Genomic DNA, 22,121 nt, shown 5'->3' with positions numbered 1-22,121 from the left:
AGGCTGGAGTGCAGTGGTGCAATCTCGGCTTACTGCAACTTCCGCCTCCTGGGTTCAAGCGATTCTCCTGCCTCAGCCTCCTAAGTAGCTGGGATGGCAGGTGCATGCCACCACACCTGGCTAATTTTTGTATTTTTAGTAGAGATGGGGTTTTTCACCATGTTGGTCAAGCTGGTCTCGAACTGCTGACCTCATGATCTGCCCTCCTCGGCCTCCCAAAGTGCTGGGAATACGGGCATGAGCCACTGCGCCCAGCCCTTCTTCCCTTTTCCTTTCCTTTCTGCTAGTATGTGAATGTACTATCCCTCCCTAGGCCTCATGCACTATCCATTTGTTAATTTTTATTCAAGCAAATAAGTGGTACGAGAATAAATATAAAGGCAAAAAATGTGTGTGTGTATGTGTGTACCCTACTCTGCAAAAGCTTATTTCAAAAATAAAATTCAATATACTTTAAATCTTTGATATTTGTAGATGCAATATAGGTGGTTTAACTAATTTGCAAATTATAGGAGAGGTCTTTACTTACATAAGTTGTTGATTTAGCTAAAGCAGAAACCGTGAATGAACTAATAAATGACTGTCCCATAGGACCCAATATGGCCCTGTCTGACACTTCAAAGCTGTCCCTCACGACTGTCACCTGTCTGGTGGGTAAGCTTAGCAAACTGCCCACCAGCAACTTTGCTGTTTTTGTTCATGTGTAACATATATGGCATCTCTCAGAAATCACATTTTAGAAACACGTTTCTTGGCAAAAATAAAAAGTAAAAAAAACCAAGTATGATATGATTTTATTGGAAGTTAAAGGTAGCTGTGTTATGATCTGAGGATATGCAAAAGGAATGAGTCATTAGGAAGCCTAGAGTCTCTGTATATTTTACCCCATCTAAGAATTTAGATGTTTGTATCTGCCTCAAGAATATCAAATCTACAGTATAGGAATGTTCCCTGACTCCAACAGCTACAATGCTGGGTAAGAAAGTGACAATGGGCCAGGCGAAGTGGCTCACGCCTGTGATCCCAGCACTTTGAGAGACTGAAACGGGTGGATCACGAGGTCAGGAGTTCAAGACCAGCCTGACCAACATGTTGAAACCCCCGTCTCTACTAAAAATACAAAAATTAGCTGGGTGAGGTGGCAGGCACCTGTAATCCCAGCTACTCAGGAGGCTGAGGCGGGTGAATTGCTTGAACCTGGGAGGCGGAGGTTGTAGTGAGCAGAGATCATGCCACTGCACTCTAGCCTGGGCAACAGAACAAGACTCCATCTAAAAAAAAAAGAGAGACAATTAGAAAACAATTAAATATGAGACCACATGATCCTTAATCTAAGTAAAATAAACAGCTGTTAAACTAATGGGACAGAGCAGTGGGCTAAAGTGGTTGTAGCAGATTGAATGGGAGCTTGATTTGAGCTGCCTCTTCATTGAACAAAAAGGAAGAGCCCAGCTTAGGCACTGGTGTGGGAGACACAGACGTCATTTGGCAGGCCAGTGGGGTTTCTATGGAGGCCAGAATAGAGGATGAAGATAGTCTCCACAGCTCAGGGAGGGGATCCTTCCTCTCAGACTGCCTTCTCAGCATCCTGTATTTACTGATTTCCATCAAACTGGTGAATTTTGTGGGTGAGAAATTCCAGCAAGTTGTCTTCTGAACTGTTTCCTTCAAAATCACTTATTTAAATAGTTATGTGTATGCTCAGCCTTATTTGAAAGGAAATCAGCATTAAAACAAATTATCCTATTATGTTGTTAGTTTAAAAGCACTTAATAGGCATGATAGAAATAGCTATATTAAAGATGATCTGCCAATGGTATTTTCCATAACCACAAATGAAGGCTTTAAATGGAACTTCTATTTAAAGGATTTTAATCCTCTGAAATAGTTCTGTTTTAGACATCTATACAAGGACATAATCCATATTTTGAATTTTGGTTCCACAGTGCAGTGGTATCAGTTTTCAATAGCATTTTGTATTTCTGGAGACCATCATTTAAAGAATTCAAATTATTTGTCAAATACATGCCTTCTGAATCTTTATATAAAAATAGAGCATTTTAAGAAGAACCAGTGGTCTTAGAGAAATCAACAACCCAAACTAATTGGAAGGTCTCACTAAAGTATTGTAGGAATATTCGATCATTCTGTCTTTGCTTAGTATTTATGAATATAAAATCACAGAACTTAACTGTTCTCCAAAGAAGTGCCTGTACATATCAATTTTAGGTCTTTGTCTTCGGATAGGTTTTTTAAATGTCAGCCTTAAATTTAAACTTTGCTCAGCTAAAATTCTATTAAGTGTCTTGTTAACAGAAACTAATTATCCAAACTGCCTTTCACTGGATGTTATTCACCACCCCACCCCCACTGCAACCTGCATTTTAAAAATTATGTTTAAAGATGTCTCCAATTACTTTGAAAGTTAAAGATGTGTCCCTTTACTTTGAAACAAGCCCATAATTCAGGAATTGCACTTAAAAATATCAGAGCTCCAGAGATCTTGCTTATTTTCTGGAATTTAATGAGAACTGTGGCCAGAGCCAGGAAGGTGAAACCCGGCAGCTTGAGGCGAGTGTGGGTTGTATTTGATGTTCACAGAAGAATGGAAGTGGTAGGGTGTTGCTCAGTGAAGTGTGCATTTTCAAGTTACCCACAGTGGTGTCTATTGTCCTGTCTCTCAATTGAATGATGTCATGTTTCATTTAAGGCTCTTAGTGATGCCGAAGTCTGTGGTCTGCACACTAGGGGGAAAAAGGCAGTGAGAAAGTTGCAAATCAGGTTTTTGTAAAGCCTTTGTGTGTTGAGTTTGGGAGATAAAAGCTGACTCATGCAATATTTCCACGGAAGGCGCTGCACAGACTAGCAAAGGCTGTTTCTCTTACCTGACTGAGGTCACTGCATCAGCTGAAGGCAGACGATGTGCTTCAGCCTGAGTGGAGCGGAGGTAGGTGCTAATGGGAATGTCCCCAAGGAACCAATGCCGGGACAAAGCTCATTCCCTCTCGGAGCAGCCAGAGAGGTCCACCGAGGTGAGAAACGGTTTCAGGGGGGGTTTCTTCACAACTGTGGCGGGCGGAAGCTCAGCTGGGTCTAGTACAACTCTTCTGTTACAAAGGAGATAGACCGAAGCCTAGAAGGTGATTTTTTTTCTCCCCCTCCATCCGAACTGCAGCCTGTCTTAAATCGTTTTTGTCTTAGTTTCATTTGATTTTGCTCTTTCCTTAAAGTGAGGCCGAAATATCTAGAGAGCTGATGTTTCTGACTCCGGGGAGAACTCTAAAATCTCCAGTTGTCAGGCGCCGAAGGCTCTGCATTTTAACATGCTTTCTTTTTGAGGTCCATATGCAGTCAAAGTTGGAGGAAAAAAATAAATGTCTGCAAATGTGTGCTTAGCAACTGCAGTGATAAAATTTAGTCTGAGTCTAGTGGCAACCAAAGTTGACTAAGAAATGCAGATTCCATTTTGAGTGTTTCTTGGTAAGAAATACTTCTGTGAGGAACAATGATTGGGGCTAAGGTGGTGTGGATTGTATTCAATGCTATTGCCCATGGGAATCTGATTTTGTTTTGCTTTATAATTTGAATTTAGTGATACATTTTTGAAAGATATAAATATTCAGCCTTCCTTAATCACATGTTGAATAAAAAATTATTTTAACTCAAAATATTTAGATATCTGACACCAATTGAGATTGTGATTTTAATTTCCTTAAATAACTTTTTCAGATTACAAAAGTAATACACCTATTGAAGAAAAGAGATTTACACATAAATATGAAAGGAGCAAAATTATTTGTTCTACTCAGTAAAACCGATGTTAACATTTTATTCTATATTCCTTCAATCTATTTCTAACGTAGACAATTTAAAAAGTGGCATTTTAAATTCAAAATTAGGATAGTATTATATATATGTTCTCTAAACTACTCATTTTACTCACTGTATGTTTTGACCATTTTCTATACTTTTAAAGATTTGAGAAGACATGACACTTAGTCATTTTATGTTGTACCTTCTAGATGGCTTCATTTACGTGCATCCCTGTTACCAGGCACTTTCTTTCTTTTCTTTTCTTTTTTTTTTTTTTTTTGAGACAGAGTCTTGCACTGTCTTGCAGGCTGGAGTGCAGTGGCAAGATCTCGGCTCACTGTAACCTCCGCCTCCTGGTTTCAAGTGATTCTCCTGCCTCAGCCTCCCGAGTAGCTGGAATTAGAGGGGCACACCACCACGACTAGCCAATGTTTGTATTTTTAGTAGAGACGGGGTTTCACCATGTTGATCAGGCTAGTCTCGAACTCCTAACCTCATGATCCACCTGCCTTACCTCCCAATGTGCTGGGATTACAGGCTTGAACCACTGCGCCTGGCCTCTTCCTCCTTTTTTAAAAGAACATGTCTAATGTACTTCATGGATGGATTTATTTTATGCTGCTGTTAGTCACTTGGAATTTGCCTCTTCTTCCTCTTCCGTTTTCTTTAAGAAAATGTTGTTTCTCTTGGTGCCTCCCTCCCAGCTGTGCAGGGATGTTTTGGAACTGAATGTGTTCCATACAGATGGAGCTTGTATATATAACCATCATTGTTTAGTTACTGCCTTGAGACTGATGTTTAGTCCCTTTTGGGACACGGTACCATGTGCTTTAGACAAGTAGCTTATGCTGAGTCTTTCATCTCCTGATCTCTAAGTTCCTTTTCTGCCCTACTATTTTGTAAATCTGTATCTGAGTTCAAGGAATGATGGACTAGAGGTCAGAAACCGCAGTCTCTGATTCATGGTTCAACTTTGAGCACGATGTTACCTCATCTCTGCTTTTTTTTTTTTTTTTTTTTCCATCTCTACAGTTTTCAAAAAGTAATGAGATACATGAAAGACCATTGAGGTTGGTTTTGGGGGCCTTTTAAGGATAATTTTGACATAGAATTATAGCAGTTGTATCATAATAAGGCTCATCTGTTATCAGAGAGACTGAGTTATCTCTTTTTTTTTTTTTTTTTTTTTTGAGACGGAGTTTCGCTCTTGTTACCCAGGCTGGAGTGCAATGGCGCGATCTCCGCTCACCGTAACCTCCGCCTCCTGGGTTCAGGCAATTCTCCTGCTTCAGCCTCCTGAGTAGCTGGGATTATAGGCACATGCCACCATGCCCAGCTAATTTTTTTGTATTTTTAGTAGAGACGGGGTTTCACCATGTTGACCAGGATGGTCTCGATCTCTTGACCTTGTGATCCACCCGCCTCGGCCTCCCAAAGTGCTGGGATTACAGGCTTGAGCCACCACGCCCGGCCGAGACTGAGTTATCTCTTATTGCCTAACCAATCACCCCAAAACCTAATGGCTTGAAACAACAAACAATTATAATTGCTCAAGGTTTCTGTGAGGCAGGAATTCAGGAAAGGTTGTGCGAGGTAGATCCGGCTTGGGGACTGACATAAAATTGCACTCAGACATGACAGGGCTGGGGTCATCTGAAAGGCTTCTCATCCACATGTCCGTGTCTTGGCTGGAGACACTCACAGCAGGGCCTGTAACAGCCAGGGTTCCTTGTGTATCATTCAGGTCTCATCATGCGGCTCCTCTAGTGTGGCAGCGTCAGGGTAACCACTGCATGGCTCATACCAGTGACTGCATGGCTTTGCCTGTCCTTGTGCTCTGCCGTACCTTGTGCACTGGTATCCTTCTTATACTGGAGGCAGGGTTTCTGTCACATCTGGGTCCTAGCGTGAAGGGGAAAGAATGTGGAGTAATAAAATCTAAAGTCTTGAGAAAAAGACCCCCAAAGGGATATGTATCATTTCTGCTGGTGAGAACTTGACCACATGGCCAATATCTAGTGGCAAAGGAGGCTGGGAAATGGGCTCAGTCAAAACTGTATCACTGAAGAAAAGGATAGAGTGGAATTTGGTGAACAACTAACAGTCCCTCTCTAAGCGGTAACATGATAGATGGTTTAAAGTGCCCCAAATAATTTCCTTCAGCCCCCACACTAAGTCACCACACACAACAAAGCATACAACAAAAGTAAAAACAGCCTCATTTGCATAAAAAGGCTTTAGGGAGTTTTTCTTTTTTTCTTTTTTTTTGGAGTTTCGCTCTTTTGCCCAGGCTGGCGTGAAGTAGCACAATCTCGGCTCACTGCAACTTCTGCTCCCCGGGGTCAAGTGATTCTCCTTCCTCTGCCTCCCAAGAAACTGGGATTATAGGCTCCCGCCACCACACCTGGCTATTATTATTATTATTATTATTATTATTATTATTATTTTTAGTAGAGAAGGGGCTTCACCATCAATATTGGCCAGGCTGGTCTTGAACTCTTGACCTCAGGTGATCTACCTGCCTTGGCCTCCCAAAGTGCTAGGATTACAGGCATGAGCCACCACACGCAGCCTTGGGGAATTTCTTTAGGTTCTTTTTAACCAGACTGGTCCAGAGGCATCCCTTAGTTAAGGCAATTTATCTAATGCATTAGCTGCATTAAGTAGCTGCTTAATCCCTACTCAACTGAGGTAGCCATTACACCTCTTAGTTTCCTGTCTAGTGTCTTGGTCCGTTTATGCTGCTGTAACAACATGCCTTAAACTGGGTAACTTAACTTATAAAGAACAGAAATTGATTGCTTACAGCTCTAGAGAGTGGAAAGTCCAAGATCAAGGCACCAACAGATTGAGTTCCTCCTAGATGGTGCCTCCTGTATGTCCTCATGTAGCAAAAGGGGCAAAGAAGCTCCCTCTGGCCTCTTTTAAAAGGGCACTAATCCCATTCATGAAGGTGGATCCCTCATGCCCTAATCATCTCCCAACAGCCCCACTTCCTAATACCATCACCTTGGTGACTAAGTTTCAACATATGAATTTGGGAGGACACAGACATTCATACCATAGCAATAAATATAGAAATCAATCAGTAAATGATCCGAGTGTTTAGCATTTGACTTTGCAGCTTGAAGGAATCTTTCTTCTTCCTTCAACCCCTCACCTCCCGTTTGAATGAGAATATTTTTACAAAATATATCTTCCCATTTTTGATCTTCTTGTACAAATATGTGCTTTAATACCTTGTTGGATGCGTAGTTTTCAAATATTTTCTCCCATTCTGTAGGGTATCTCCTCGCTCTGTTGATTATTTCCTTTGCTGTGCCGAAGCTTTCTAGTTTGATGTAGTCTCACTTGCCTGTTTTTGCTTTTTGCTATTGTTGCCTGTGTTTTGGTGTCATATCCAAACAATCATTTTCAAGAGCAGTGTTAGGAAGCTCTTCTCCCTTTCGTTTTTTTATTTTCTAGAGATTTTATGGTTTCTAGCCTTATTTTTAGGTCTTATTGTTTTTCGAGTTTATTTTTGTGTATGGTATAAGAGAGGGTTCATTTTTATTCTTTTTGCATGTGATGTAAGAACATGTGGCACATACACATAATGCGAAAATTATCTGACCATAAAAAAAGAAGGAAATCCTGCCACTCGTGACATCATGGATGAACCTGGAGGCTCTTGTGCTAAATGAAATAGGCCAGACATAGAAGGGCAAACAGTACGTGACACCATTCTTATGAAGAATCCAAAAGAATCAAACTCACAGAAGAAAAGACTAGAATGGTGGTTGCCAGGGACTAGGGAGAGGGAGAAACAGGGAGGTAATCGTGAAAGGAGAGAAATTTTCAGCTATGCAAGATGAGTAAGTCCAAGAGAACTACTGTACAGCATGGTGCCTGTAGATAACAATACTATATTGCATACCTAAAATTCTGCTAAGGTGGTAGATCTTAAGTGGTGCTATTATGAAATATTTAATCATAATAAAGACGCATAAGAAAACTTTTGGAGGTGATGGCTGTGTTCATGGCATAGATCGTGGTGATAGTTCACATGTATGTTTATCTCCAAATTCATCAAGTTTTATACATTAAATATGTAAAACTTTTTATATTTAATCATACCTCAGTAAAATACATTTTTAAAATTTAAAACATTTTGAGCTATTTATTTTGAAAAATTTTTTAATGTAAAAAAAAGTTGCAGAGACAGTGCAGAGTTCCTATGTGTCCTTCATCCAGCTTCCCCTAACATTAACATCTTCTGTAATCATAGTAACGTGGTTAAAAACTAAGAAATTTACATGGCAAAACTAAGAAATTAACATGGTAACAAGATTTTTTTTTTTTTTTTTTTTTTTTTTTTTACTCCTTGGTTTCTTTATCACCAAATAACTACAAATAAAATCACATTCCCTGAATTGAACATGCTGAACACTATAGAGAAAATGTGGAATTTCTAGTCCTGGCCCCACCATTAAACAGGAATCAAGTTGATATTTTAGAAAATCACGAAGTGAAAATCCATATTGTGTTATAGAGGGAAAAAGGATGCTCCTCAAATACCTAGTGTCATCTCTGAAATATATAAACGTGTATATTTTTTAACTTTGACTCTTAAACATTTTTTAAAGCATTAAGTCACTTGTTTACGACATTGAGGGCCTGGCGAAACTGCGCTGTATATTAAATGAACGTCTGCCGGGCGCGGTGGCTCAAGCCTGTAATCCCAGCACTTTGGGAGGCCGAGGCGGGTGGATCATGAGGTCAAGAGATCGAGACCATCCTGGTCAACATGGTGAAACCCCGTCTCTACTAAAGGTGCAAAAAATTAGCTGGGCATGGTGGCGCGTGCCTGTAATCCCAGCTACTCCGGAGGCTGAGACAGGAGAATTTCCTGAACCCAGGAGGCGGAGGTTGCGGTGAGCCGAGATCGCGCCATTGCACTCCAGCCTGGGTAACAAGAGCGAAACTCCGTCTCAAAAAAAAAAAAAAAAAAAAAAAATGAACGTCACTAGCTGATAGAGTAACTATTTCCTTATACTTCAGTCCTTCTGTGGCCTTCCCTTCTTTGAGTAATTCACAGGAGGTGTAATAAGGAACCACATAATTTCAGCTACTCATTGGTATTGAACACAGCACATTCTCTTGATTTCCATGATTGTCTTGCCAAGGAACTCAGACTAGGTAATTGATGTCTAGAATAGCAATGAGCAGAATTTGGAAACCCTGATCACCCCCCAGTCCCTGCTGTAAGCAGAATTTCTCTCTTGCCTCCTAAGTGTCTCCTTGGGAGTTGTAGGCTGTGGGACCCATCAAATGTCCCTCTTCTCCATGTAAATATGGTCACCGGAAGCCATAGAATGTTGGGCATGAAACCTAAGTCAGCTTAAAAAACCAGAGCCAAGAAGCATTGCTTTTGATTCTGGCATGATATTCCAAAAGAGAGCAATTAAAATAACGGAAGTTGGAAGAGCAAAAAAAAGAAAAGCTAACGAATTCGGTTTTTTACCTAGAAAAAATTAGAGGGATTTGTCATGAAGGAAAATGTGTGAAAGCCTAGCTACGTAGAAGCTGTCTAGGCATCTTTTCCTTTTATGGAGGATGGCACACAAAAAAGAATATGTTATTTTGTTGGCTTCTAGTCTAACCGGTGCTCCTCACTGTGAGACTCGGTAAGTTTCTAATGTTCTTTATGGGTACTTCCACCCCCACCACCTCCAGGTTTGCCAAGGGTGAGATTGATCAGAATCCTCAAAGAGGGTGGAACTAGCTTATTTTAGGGTCAAAAGATAAACCTGATATAGGCCATTAGCAAGGTTTGGCCAGAAGTTCTTAGAAATTCTTACATTGTTAGCCCCGTGTTTGGGATTTTGGAATAGACAGAAGTTTTGAGAAGAAAAGCAGCAAATGACCCAAATGCTAATAGAGCCTGCTAACATCTTTCACTCAAGGCAAAGGAAAAAGCTTTCTTGCTCTCTAGTTTTTTTATCTGGATGTTTCAGTTTGTTATGGAAAATCAGCCCAATATCTGCTACACAGCGATGGCCTCCCACCTCTGTTTTTGCTAATTTTAAACAATATTGTGCATTAGTAAGTGGTGTAAAAAACAAAAATGCAAACTTTGAGTTGTATATATCTCTCCATTCACCATTATTTGAACAAAGAATGATAAGGAGGTAAATTTAAATTTTTAGGAGTAATTTAATTATCTGGAAGACTTCTAAATCAGTACTGTCTGACTAAAATATATATGAACAACTTACGTAATTTTTGATTTTCTAGTAGCCACATTTTAAAAAAGGAAAATGAGGCCAGGGGCAGTGACTCACGCATATAATCTCAGCACTGTGGGAGGCCAGGATGGAAGGATCACTTAAGCCCAGGAATTCAAGACCAGCCTAAGGAACATAGCAAGACTTCATCTCTACAGAAATTAAAAATAAAATTAGCCTGGTGTGGTGGCATGGTCCCAGCCACCCTGGAGGCTGAGGTGGGAGGATGGCTTGAACCCAGGAGTGAGCCATGATTGTGCCACCGCACTCCGGCCTGGGTGACAGAGTGAGACCCTGTCTCAAAAAATAAAAATAAATTTAAACTAAAAAAAGTAAAATGAAACCAGTGAAAATAATTTCAATGAGATATTTATTTAACCTACTCCCAAATATTATTTCAGTATACAATATAAAAATTATTAATGAGGTATTTTATTTCATGCTTTTAGTTTCATACTAAGTCACTGAAATCCGGTGTGTATCTTACATCTCAATTCAGACTGACTATGTTTATTCTGTTTGAGTCAGAGTCTCACTTTGCCACCCAGGCTGGAGTGCAGTGGCACGATCATGGCTTACTGCAGCCTTGACTCCAAGTAGCTGGGACTGGAGGCACGTGCCACCACACCCAGCTAGATTTTTGTACTTTTTGTATTTAAGATGGGGTTTTACTAGGTTGCCCAGGCCAGTCTCGAACTCCTGAGCTCAAGCGATCCACCTGCCTCAGTCTCCCTAAGTACTGGGATTATAGGCATGAGTCACCACACCCAGCCTGACTGCGTTTCAAGTTCTCAGTAGCCATATGTGGCCACTAGCTACTGTATGGAGTAATGCTGCTCTAGAGATAAATATTAATAATTGATGAGTTGCATTAGTATAGGCCAGACAGGGTGAAAATCTTAAAATTATTTTGAGGAAAGTGAGAACAAGACTAGACGGTTTTTATGAGGTACAGTTTCTTACGTGAGGAAACTATAATTATCTTCTAAGTAATGATTCAACATAAAAAACGTTATCCATTAGCAAGTGTGGTCTCATATTACATGCCATTATATGACCTGACTTTAAATGTTTCACTCTGTCATTGGTAATTTTGGAAGGTCTTTAGTTTGGGATGGTAAGTTTGGCTAAATACTGCGGACACCAAACTTCTGAAATTGTCTGTTTTAGAAAGTGCCTGGTTGGCAGCCAACTGTATGTGGCCTGGCATTGGAACATATGAAGCCTTCCCTGCGGCAATGCCCAATCCATGTTGCTGTTTAAGATCTATTCATGAAGGGGGTCCCTATTAATCTGATTTTTAGATCCTACTCTTACCCACCTTTGGAATTTTTTTTTTTTTTTTTGAGACAAAGTCTCACTCTGTTGCCCAGGCTGTAGTGCAGTGGTGCGATCTCAGCTTACTTCAGCTTCCGCCTCCCCAGATTAAAGTCATTCTCCTGCCTCAGCCTCCTGAGTAGCTGGAATTACAGGTGCCTGCCACTGCACCCAGCTAATTTTTATATTTTTTTAGTAGAAACGGGGTTTCACCATCTTGGCCAGGCTGGTCTTGAACTCCTGACCTCGTGATCCACCCACCTCAGTCTCCCAAAGTGCTGGGATTACAGGCGTGAGCCACCACATCCATCCTTTGAAAGTATTTCTAAAGACATTGTCATTTCTAGCAGCCCAACCTAGACTTTTCTAAAAGCAATTTTTTTCCCTCTTTAATACTTCTATCCCAATATTGGTTATATAATGAAAGTTATATAATGAAAATCAGTAGAGAAAAGAAGTGATGATAAGAAAATAATATGTCTGTGTTGTGTCCATTTGTCGCTAGTCCTGATCATGAATGTAGTGAGTGCCAAGAGTTTCGTAACTGTGTGACAGTTTTCTGTTCTGGAGAGATTGATTCTTGTCCAGTTAGAAAATCAGAACTTGCCCGGGAGACAGTGTGTCCAGATCTATAGTGGGTAGACCCTTCCAAATGTCTTGGCCTTTCAACTTTTTTGGCACTAGGGACTGGTTTTGTGGAAGACAGTTTTTCAAAGGATGAAGGGTTGGTTGAGGTGGTGGGGGTGGGGAGTGGGGATGGCTTCATGATGAAACGGTTTCACCTCAGATCATCAGGAATTAGATTCTCATGAGGAGCGGGCAACCTAGATCCCTGGCATGCATAGGTCACAGTAGGGCTGACACTCCTTTGAGAGTCTAATGCTGCTGCTGATCTGACAGGAGGCAGAGCTAAGGCAGTAATGCTCGCTTGCCCACCGCTCATGAGGTGAGCGCTGCCTGATTCCTGACAGGCCATGGACCAGTGGTACTGCACCCCTGTGATAGAGTATATCCAACTTACGTTTAGTCCTGTATCCTAGCCTCATTGGACCCTTGGGATCTCAAAGTATCCTCAGATACTTCCCAAGTGAGTGCCCATTTTCTACAGCGAGATCAGCCTGATGGTCATGGTGATGGTGGATGCGAATGGAAAGAAAACTCTGTTGTGTCCACTCCTACTTTGGACTGCCTATGACTTTCTCAACACCAGTCCCAAACATAAGCAAGCATCCTTACTGTAAGGGTACCTGTCCTGAATGCGTGACTGCTGCTTGGATTTTTGCCACACTCAAGTTGGATCAGGCTTTCTAGGTCAAGTGCATTTTAACTAGTATAACCAATTCATGTTTTATAAGCCGTGAAGTTGTTATAGAACAAGCAGAAAGAATATTGCAAAAGTTTTAAAAGTTTGCAGCAAACTCTAGGATGTGGTAGTGGTTATGCAGTTAAACTGCTCATTTCCCACGCGTCTTACCATTCCTTCTTGACTCGGAGTTAGTTCCTTCACTTTATCTTCATAACTTTAATATTTGCATCATAAGTTGGTACTAATATTTGTCATAAATATAAATTATCTAAGAAAAGTCAGTATGTTGAAGAACAGGCTTGATGGATTCTTTATATTCTAAAAATATTAGTACCAAGTGTTTAATGATCTTTATTATAGAATCAAACCAAATTTACGTTACTACTGAAAAATGATTGTTACTATGTATTCTTTTTACTGTGTTTGTCACATTATAACCTTCTAAACATAAGTTTCCCTCTTCTGTTTTTCTAATGAAACCTGTAAAACATGTTTCTGTGGTAAGGTAACCTAGCAAAATGAAGCAAATTTATTTATTAGTCACATATTTAGATGTGGAATCTCAATATTGGTGGTGGGGCAGTTGGGGGGGATGTTGACCCCTGCCTTACAAATGAGGAAGATTGGCATTTTGATGTTTTACCCAAATATCTTCTGAATATTTAGTTTTCAAACAGGTCCCTTTGGGGCCCAACATGATATTTAAATGCTGTGGGTATTAGGTGATCTTTTGACTTTGTAGATAGTTTTTCCATTTGCCCTCCTCTGAACAAGACAGCTCCATTTTATCGTAATTGTTCTCATAATTTAGTTCCTATATTCATCATATAATTATATGACTTTATAACTGTATTGTAGAGTGTTGCAGTTAATCAGACATACTCTCTAATCGTATAACTTCAGGTATGCCACAAATGAAATGCCAGTTGTAAGATGTGATCTAGAGAAGTGCTGTGGTGAAAGGGTAAGTTTTCAGTGAGGTGTAGGTCTTCATACAGTCATGCATCACTTAAGCATGAGGGGACATTCTGAGATGTGTGATAGGGCAACTTTGTCAATTGTATGCACATCACAGAGGATCTTTCACAAACCTATATGGCATAGCCCTTTACACACCTAGGCCATATTGTACTGCAGATTGCTCTCACAGCTGTCACATATGCAGCTTGCTGTTCTGTTCTGAGATAGACTGTCGCTCTGTCACCCAGGCTGGAATTTAGTGGCACTATCTCAGCTCACGGCAACCTCCGCCTCCCAGGTGCAAGCAATTCTCGTACCTCAGCCTCCCTAGTAGCCGGGATTACAGATGTGCACCACCGTGCCCAGCTAATTTTTGTATTAGTAGCAACAGAGTTTGCCATGTTGACCAGGCTGGTCTTGAACTCCTGGCTTCAACTCCAGCCTCCCGAAGTGCTGGGATTACAGGCATGAGCCACCGCACCTGGCCTGAAGTTCATTGTTGACTAAAACATCATTCTGCTGTGTATGACTAATATCTTTTCCTTGCCCAGTATTAGAAAATTATTATCTATGTGACACTTTCTTTAATGCTGTATGCAAGTAAAATGTAAAGTTGCCAGCATCATTTAAATCAAATGGTGGTTTGAGATAAAAGAATAAAAGAATGCTAGCCTAAAATATTGTGGAATTATGGTGAAATACTTAAAATCTAGAACAAGGTTTTTCAAAAATCCGTAGGAATCACATAGGGTCCCTTTTAAGTTTATAAGAAGCACTTGTGGTGCTCGTTAAAGTGATAGGTTCCTGGTGCTCTGACCGCTGAGCCCTTAATTTAGTGAATCTAGACTAATTTGCATAGGAGTCATTCCAGGTGGTCACACTTTTGAGACAACAGATGTAGAGTTTCTCAAACTTTAATGCTTGTAAGTCATTCTGGGATCTTATTAAAGTGCAGATTCAAGTTCAGCAGGTCCAGATCAGAGCCCGGGACTCTGCATTTCTAACAGGCACCCAGATGATGCTTCGGAAACACTGATTTTGCATCTCACTCCACCACGGGTACCTTTGTATTCCCTTCTATAACTGGCCACCTTTTTGTTATTGACTATATTTATTTGAACTAGGTTTTTACTTCCTTTCAGCTCTCTGCTTAATAGAATTGCTTATCTTGTCCTTTTTATTTGTTTTCTTTAATGCATATAGATGGGCACCAGTTGCGTCTTGAAGTGCCATCAGCTGTAACTGAAGTTCCCAATCCCAAGACGACAGCCAGGCATTCCTGCCCCCAAGAACTGAAGACCATGGAGCTCTCTGACAGCGACCGACCCATCAGCTTCGGTTCCACGTCGTCCTCAGCTTCTTCCCGGGACAGCCACGGTTCCTTCGGCAGCAGAATGACCTTAGTTTCCAATAGCCATTTGGGCTTGTTTAACCAGGATAAGGAAGCAGGGGCCATAAAACTGGAGCTGATTCCAGCCAGGCCATTTTCCAGCAGCGAGCTGCAGAGGGACAACCCCGCCACTGGGCAACAGAATGCGGACGAGGGCAGAGAAAGGCAGCCCAGGGCACCATGGAAAGTGGACTCAAACGGGGCACCCAAGACGACCACAGACTCGGCCACCAGCCCCAAGCTCCTCTATGTGGATAGAGTTGTTCAGGAAATTCTGGAGACCGAAAGGACTTACGTGCAAGATTTAAAAAGCATTGTCGAGGTAAGGCAGACTCTGCTTTTAATGTTTGCCAGGCAGGAGAAATATGCTTGCAAAAGAAACAGCAAAGCCAAGCCAGGTGTAGGGGATGTCTTCTAAGAGGCAGAAGGGATGTGAATGTTTAAAGGGAGAGTAACTTACGAGAAAACCTAAGGCGGTAACTCACTGTGTTAATGTCCTCTTAATATTTGCATTAACAAATTAGTTATGAGTGAGGAGCAAGAATGATGATACTGTGCTCATACCAGTATGATGTGTTAATAAATCCTACACCCACGATCTCAGAGTGACTCACAGTGGGGCAGATGAGGATGGAGGAGGGCTCAGGTCTCCTGGAGTATGAGTGTCAGGTGTATCACGGAACCCTGCAGCTGTCCTTACCTTAATCACCACTCTCTACTGGTGTCTGGGCGCTTCCAAAACTACTGAGACGTGAATTTCACACTCAGCAACTGTGATTTCATTGGCCTGGGTGTGGCTTGGGTGGTGGAACGTTGAGGATGCACAGGTGATTTTAATGTGCGGACAAGTTTACAGCCACTGCTCTCTGTTATTCCTGTATTGTTTTGATTGGTGTTTGGGGAAAAGATTGAAAGAGAAAAGTCATGGGCTTTGTCTTGTCTCAAGTGTCTCCTTTCTGTTCACTTTTTTCTTTCTTTCTTTCTTTTTTTTTTTTTTTTTGTATTTTGAGATGGAGTCTCGCTCTGTTGCCCAGGCTGGAGTGTAGTGGCGAGATCTCGGCTCACTGCAACCTCTGCCCTCTGGGTTCAAGCGATTCTCCTGCCTCAGCCTCCCAAGCAGCTGGGACTATAGGCATGAGCCACCATACCCGGCTAGTTTTTTGTTTTTTTGTTTTTTGGGTTTTCTTTTTTTGTATTTTTAGTAGAGACGGGGTTTCACCATATTGGCCAGGCTGGTCTTGAACTCCTGACCTCATAATCCACCTGCCTTGGCCTCCCAGAGTGCTAGGATTACAAGTGTGAGCCACCATGCCCAACCTCTGTTCACTTTTACAGAGAGTAATCCTATATAAATTAGTTTGCATAAGTTATTATAAATTACTTGCACAAATTATTTCATGTGACTTGAGCTCAGCTTATGTGCCAGATCACATCCTCTGGAAATTCAGTTACTCAGTTTTGATTTCTGGGTCCTTTTTTAAAGGATAAAGCAAGAATTATCAGAGAAGCTCAGATGTTAACTCACTCTCAATTATAGTTTAAAATATTACTATCTCAAGGGCGAACTTACATATTATAAAGCTACACTTGCTTTGTTGCCTGGTAATACACCAGATTCTTTCGTTGGTTGGTACCTGTTTCCTGTTTTAGACATTGACTCTAGAGTGTATTTCAGAGAACAGTAGGATATTGACAATGAGCACGTTCTCTCCTTCAAATACACTCTCATAGCTTTAGAAAAAGAATTCTAAAGCATGACCATGTGTGATCAGCAATGATAGAACCAGACTCTGTCTACTAAAAACAGTTACGATATACCTTCCCGGTAAAAATAGAAAAGTCAATTGATGGTCAACTGAAACAATATGTGGTATCAAATGTAGAATACAGCAGGCCTGTTTTCAGAAAATTTCAACAATGATGTCATTTGTACTTGAGAAGAAATACCCATAAAACAGCCAAAAATTGTACAGCCTCTCAGGAAATGTGGTTATTAAAGCTCTCTTTGGTCTATGCTTTTTTTTTTTCCCCTTTCTTTCTTGGAAACTTTTTTTACCTAATCAAAACTCACCTTATGGAGAGAAACCTTTAATTACTGAACTGGTATTCCATAAACACTTTAATTTTTTCCTGAGGCTGGTTGATAAACCTTAGGTGAGAAGAAACAGGTAAGAGATGATTGAAAGAAAACAGGCCAGGCGTGGTGGCTCACGCCTGTAATCCCAGCACTTTGGGAGGCTGAGGCGAGTGGATCACGAGGTCAGGAGTTCAAGACCAGCCTGGCCAAGATGGTGAAACCCTGTCTCTATTGAAAATACAAACATTAGCCAGGCGTGGTGGCATGCTACTCGGGAGGCTGAGGCAGGAGAATTGTTTGAAACCAGGGATGGAGGTTACAGTGAGCTGAGAGCACGCCACCGCACTCTAGCCTGGGTGACAGAGTGAGACTCCATCTCAAAAAAAAAAAAAAAAAAAAAAAAAAAGACAGATAAAGATGGAATTATTTTTTCTCAGAAAATTTCAGCGTAAGTTCTTTGTGAAGCTGTCAGATGTTCTTGCCTTTTTCTCTATTCATGAATCAACTGTGCTCTACACTAGGGGTTGGTGAGCCTTTTTCTAGGCAGGGCCAGATGGTAAATAGTTTCAGCCTTACGGGCCCTAAGGTCTTGGTCACAACTGATCAACTCTGCCATTGAAGCTCAAAAGCAGCCACATACACTGTGCGTTACAGGGCCTGGATGTGCCAGTCCCTCTTTAGAGTCTCATTTGACCCAGCGGCTACAGTTCGCTGACCCCTGTCTTAGGCTGTAAGTTTGTGCCATGTTTCATCAACTGTCAAATGGGACTAATAAGTAGGGCCTACCTCAGAGGGTTATTATGAGAATTGGATTAGATAAGGTATAAAAAGCTCTGCAGCCCTGCCTGGCACATAGCAATCAATTATAAAATGGAAACTATACTCATCACTATTGCCAGCCTTCTCTAAGTGTGCTAGCTGAGACTGATCACTGTGTATGCTGTGTTTTACCTGAAGTCTTTCACAAAAATAATCAGATTAGACTTGGTGCAGTGGCTCATGCCTGTAATCACAACACTTTGGGAGGCCGAGGTGGGGGGATCCCCTGAGGTCAAGAATTCAAGACCAGCCTGGGCAACATGGTAAAACTCCATCTCTACTAAAAATACAAAAATTAGCCAGACGTGGTGGTGCATGCCTGTAATCCCGGCTACTCAGAAGGCTGAGACAGGAGAATTTCTTGAACCTGGGTGGCGGAGGCTACAGTGAGCCAAGATGGCACCGCTGTACTCCAACCCGGGTGACAGAGCAAGACTGTCTAAAAAATAAAAATAAAAATAAAAATAAATCAGATTGGTCAATTCACTACAGCAGAAATTTAATTAGGAAAAAAAAAAATCAGTGACTGATTTCAACATTATTATTTCGAATGAAGTCAGACTGTTTCTAATGAACCCATCGGAAATCTGAGGTGGAAATTAGGGGAAGGAGAGGGGCAGAAGGAAGTTGGCGTTGGAAGGAAGGGTGGCTGGGGAGGAAGAGTCCCAAATGAAGAGGGAGGGACTCAGGCAGGAAGAACTGGACGCTCCCCTCTTCCAGAAGCCACTGGAATGCTTTGCATCATTTACCCTGTCCTCCTAGAAAACTTCAGAATTGTTTCTTCTCAGGGATTTGTTGGTTGAAGCCTCTTCATCTAGTTTGGCTATGAGACCACCTGTTTCTCCAGATCACGGCTTTATCAGAGAGGCTAGACCGCTTTTACCTAGTTCTTTTCTTCATGAAAAGTAAACAGTTATTTTCAAGCCTGCAGTAACTCTACCCAATAAAAGACTGTCATATGGGTAATTTAAAACGCAGAATATCAATTCCTTTAAAATCTGTTTTCCTTGATCTATTTCTCATGTATTTTTATAATTTTGTAAATGACTTTTCTAATGTCCTCCATTTTTCAGTTGCAGAACTTTAAATTAAGGGCTGTTCATTGACAGCCTACTGTGATAAAACTTTTACCCTGCCTAGAAGACTTTTTTTTTACTTGACTCTTTTATTTATCTATTTTGAATTCAGGTCTAACTCTTATCACCCAGGCTGGAGTGCAGTGGCATGATTATGGCTCACTGCAGCCTTGACCTCCTGAGCTCAAGCAATCCTCCTGCCTCAGCCTCCCATGTATCTAGGATTACAGGTGCACACCAACACAAGGTGCTGAGTTTTTTTTTTTCTTTTTCTTTTTTTAATTTTTGTAGAGACGGGATCTCAATATATTGCCCAGGCTGGTCTCAAACTGCTGGCCTCAAGAGATTGCTTTGCCTCGGCCTCCCAAAATGGTAGGCTTACAGGTGTGAGCCATCTCACCCAGCCTTAGCTAGTTCCTTCCAAGCAAAAATAGTTTCTGGGGGAAAAGAAACTAGTCTAATTGAAATCACTTGTAATTTCTGCAGTAGTGTGATTTCTGACTTTGAACACTCTGCTTTATTGAATCTCCTGTCAGCTTAATCACCCCCATTAGCAGTACATTTTATCTGCATGCCATATAGATATATAATCTTCACCACTCAAGTTTGGATTTCATTTTTAGGACTTGTGAACAGCAACATTTTTGTGAAAGATCACTGATATATATACACTGAGTTAAAAAACATGAACAGGACAGATGATTTGACATTTCAACACAGTCCCAAATTTCAGAGCAGCTTGTTTCTGAGAAGAGATCCTCCTAACCCCAGGTGAGCAACATGATTCCCAGATGTTGGTTACACATGTAAAGAGGGTGGTGTGCCCTTTTTTCCCATATGTGGAGACATTGTAGTAAAATAGCCTCACATATTCAGGTATTTTTTTTCTTTCCCATGCCATTGAAGAATTCAGAAATGAGTTCCTAATGCTTTCTGAACGTCTAACCCCAAAACGTGGTGGTTCTTATTCCTGTTGGTCTTCATTCTTCCCCAGACCCTTCTCTCTCGACCCCTGTGCCCTCCCAGCCGTGGCTCTTCCATACTCTGCTCCTAGCCATTTACTTTTATACACTTGACACTTTCAAGAAAGAGGTAAGATCTCGACTGTGAACTGCAGTCAAAGGAACAATGGAACTGTTATTCCTGTTTCACATATGCCCCTAACGGCATTCACAGATAAAATGAGATGATAAATATGAAAGCAAGTTTTAAAAGTTAAATTGCCAATGATACAATTTGTGGAGAGACAGAAATCCATAGTTGGAAAGCAGAAAATAAGGGTCTCTTTCATGTTTAATGGGACCTTCGATTGAGCAGGGGCTGTCATGGGTAGGGTGGGGTTCTTTAAATCTTTCTAAATGATCTATAAAAGAGCCTTTGAGAACCTTATAAGATTTGGCCTCAGATATAGTTCATAGCCTGTTGTAACCTTTTAGTAAAGTTTTAAAATAGTTCATAATGTTGTAAAATGTTGTGTAATTAGAAGTTACATTTCTACAAAATGGTATCTTTGAGCTCTGAGAGATACCAAATTAAGCCATTTTTCTGTTTTATGCTAGAGAGCTATAATCCTTTTCATGTGCCTTTCTCCATAAACTGTGGCTAAAACAACAACTAAGTATTTGGGCCAGGTGCGGTGGCTCACACCTGTAATCCCAGCACTTTGGGAGGCTAAGGTGGGCGGATCACTTGAGGTCAGGAGTTTGAGGCCAGCCTGGCCAACATGGTGGAACCCTGCCTTTACTAAAAATACAAAGATTAGCTGGGCATGGTGATGTTTGCCTGCAATCCCAATTACTTGGGAGGCTGAGGCAGGAGAATGGCTGAACTTGGGAGGCAGAGGTTGCAGTGAGCTGAGATCGATCACACCATTGTACTCCAGCCTGAGCGACAGAGCGAGTCTCCATCTAAAAAAACAAAAGAAAAGAAAACTAAGTATCCTAGCTGTAATGTTCAAAATTTAAACAGCAGAAGTGTAAGCATATCTTTATTGGAAGCATTCAGCATTATTGAAAAGCTGTAGCTAAACAAGGATTAGAATGGTGATCACCAACTCCAGCTCCGTGTTCCTTAGTCTGTGTGGACTCTCTGTTTATTGAGTGATGGTACAGACAGTGTCAGGGTAGATAAAAGAGAGAAGGGTGTTTTTCACACATTTAGTGCCTTGAAGCACATTGAAAGCTATTCTCCCCACTGCCATAGCCAAGAAAAGAGGCTTCTCTTTGTACTGGTGATAACAAATTAATTGAAGAGCTGTCTCATGATTGGGAAGCAAACTTTCTCCAAAATTTTTGCAAAATGAAAGAAGGAAATCCAGGATGCAGGCCTGGGGAGTTTGTGCAGTGTGATTTCAACACATGCTCTGCCTGGACACTTAGCTCTTAGCCCTGTGAGATGTCTATGACTTGGATGAAATGGAATCTGAGTTGGCTTTTGTCCTGGGGGCACCCCTCCCTTGAGGACAACACTGTCAAGTGTGGAGGTGGCTTCTGATTAAGCTTGTCTTCCCGTTGATCCTGCTGGAGAGACAAAATTGTCTGCTATGGACAGGGCAGTGTGCGTCTGTTACTCTTTTTCCCTTGGCCATAATGGAATGGTTGTGCGTAGGCATTCCCTGGTCCCACCACACCTGCCTAGGACACAGGACTGAAAGAGTCATGTTCTGCACCAAGAGAGAAGCCAGTTGAGAAGGAGGGAATTGCCACAGATTTTACTGCCTTTTTACTTACAGATATCTTCTCTCCATACTTTCTCTCCAGTTTAAATAACATTTATTAGACACTTTTTACAAGGTTCACTTCGACTAAAGTTTTTTAAATGCCGAGGGAGAAAAATGTGTTCCATGCTAGAGTGTAGGAGTTGGCAGGGATTGTTTTTAATGAAGGCTTGTTATGTGGGTGGATTTAATAAAGAACTTACACTGTAGTACTTGGCATCATTTAATGTACTTTTTTACGAGGCATTTGATCACTTTTATGGGAATGTGTCTATTTTTTTCCTCCAAGGGATTTTATCGTAATGGGTGAATGAGATCTTTCTTAAAACCATTTAATATATATATGATAATTTAGAGACAAACCTGTTAGTTTTCTGCTTA

At 41.1% G+C, this 22,121-nt stretch overlaps 1 protein-coding gene across 7 annotated transcripts in view; it reads left to right on the top strand.

Annotated features, from left to right (window-relative positions):
• The window catches only part of PLEKHG1 (pleckstrin homology and RhoGEF domain containing G1), a 265,171-nt gene that overhangs the window by 124,682 nt on the left and 118,368 nt on the right, over positions 1-22,121 (top strand). For 5 of the 7 annotated variants that reach the window (XM_074397280.1, XM_074397278.1, XM_074397277.1 and 2 more), the window contains exon 2: positions 14,866-15,374. In XM_074397280.1, coding sequence (XP_074253381.1) covers positions 14,964-15,374 — 411 coding nt within the window. In that variant the 5' untranslated portion in view covers positions 14,866-14,963. Of the gene's footprint in view, positions 1-67; positions 2,948-2,971; positions 3,033-14,865; positions 15,375-22,121 lie in introns of those variants that run through there. The other 2 variants (XM_003943562.4, XM_010331424.3) reach the window with 2 other exon arrangements.

The sequence above is a fragment of the Saimiri boliviensis genome, chromosome 4, assembly GCF_048565385.1.
Source record: "Saimiri boliviensis isolate mSaiBol1 chromosome 4, mSaiBol1.pri, whole genome shotgun sequence".
NCBI lineage: Eukaryota > Metazoa > Chordata > Mammalia > Primates > Cebidae > Saimiri > Saimiri boliviensis.
The sequence above is the reverse complement of the archived record's forward strand: the minus strand, read 5'-3'. Positions and strand labels throughout refer to the sequence as shown.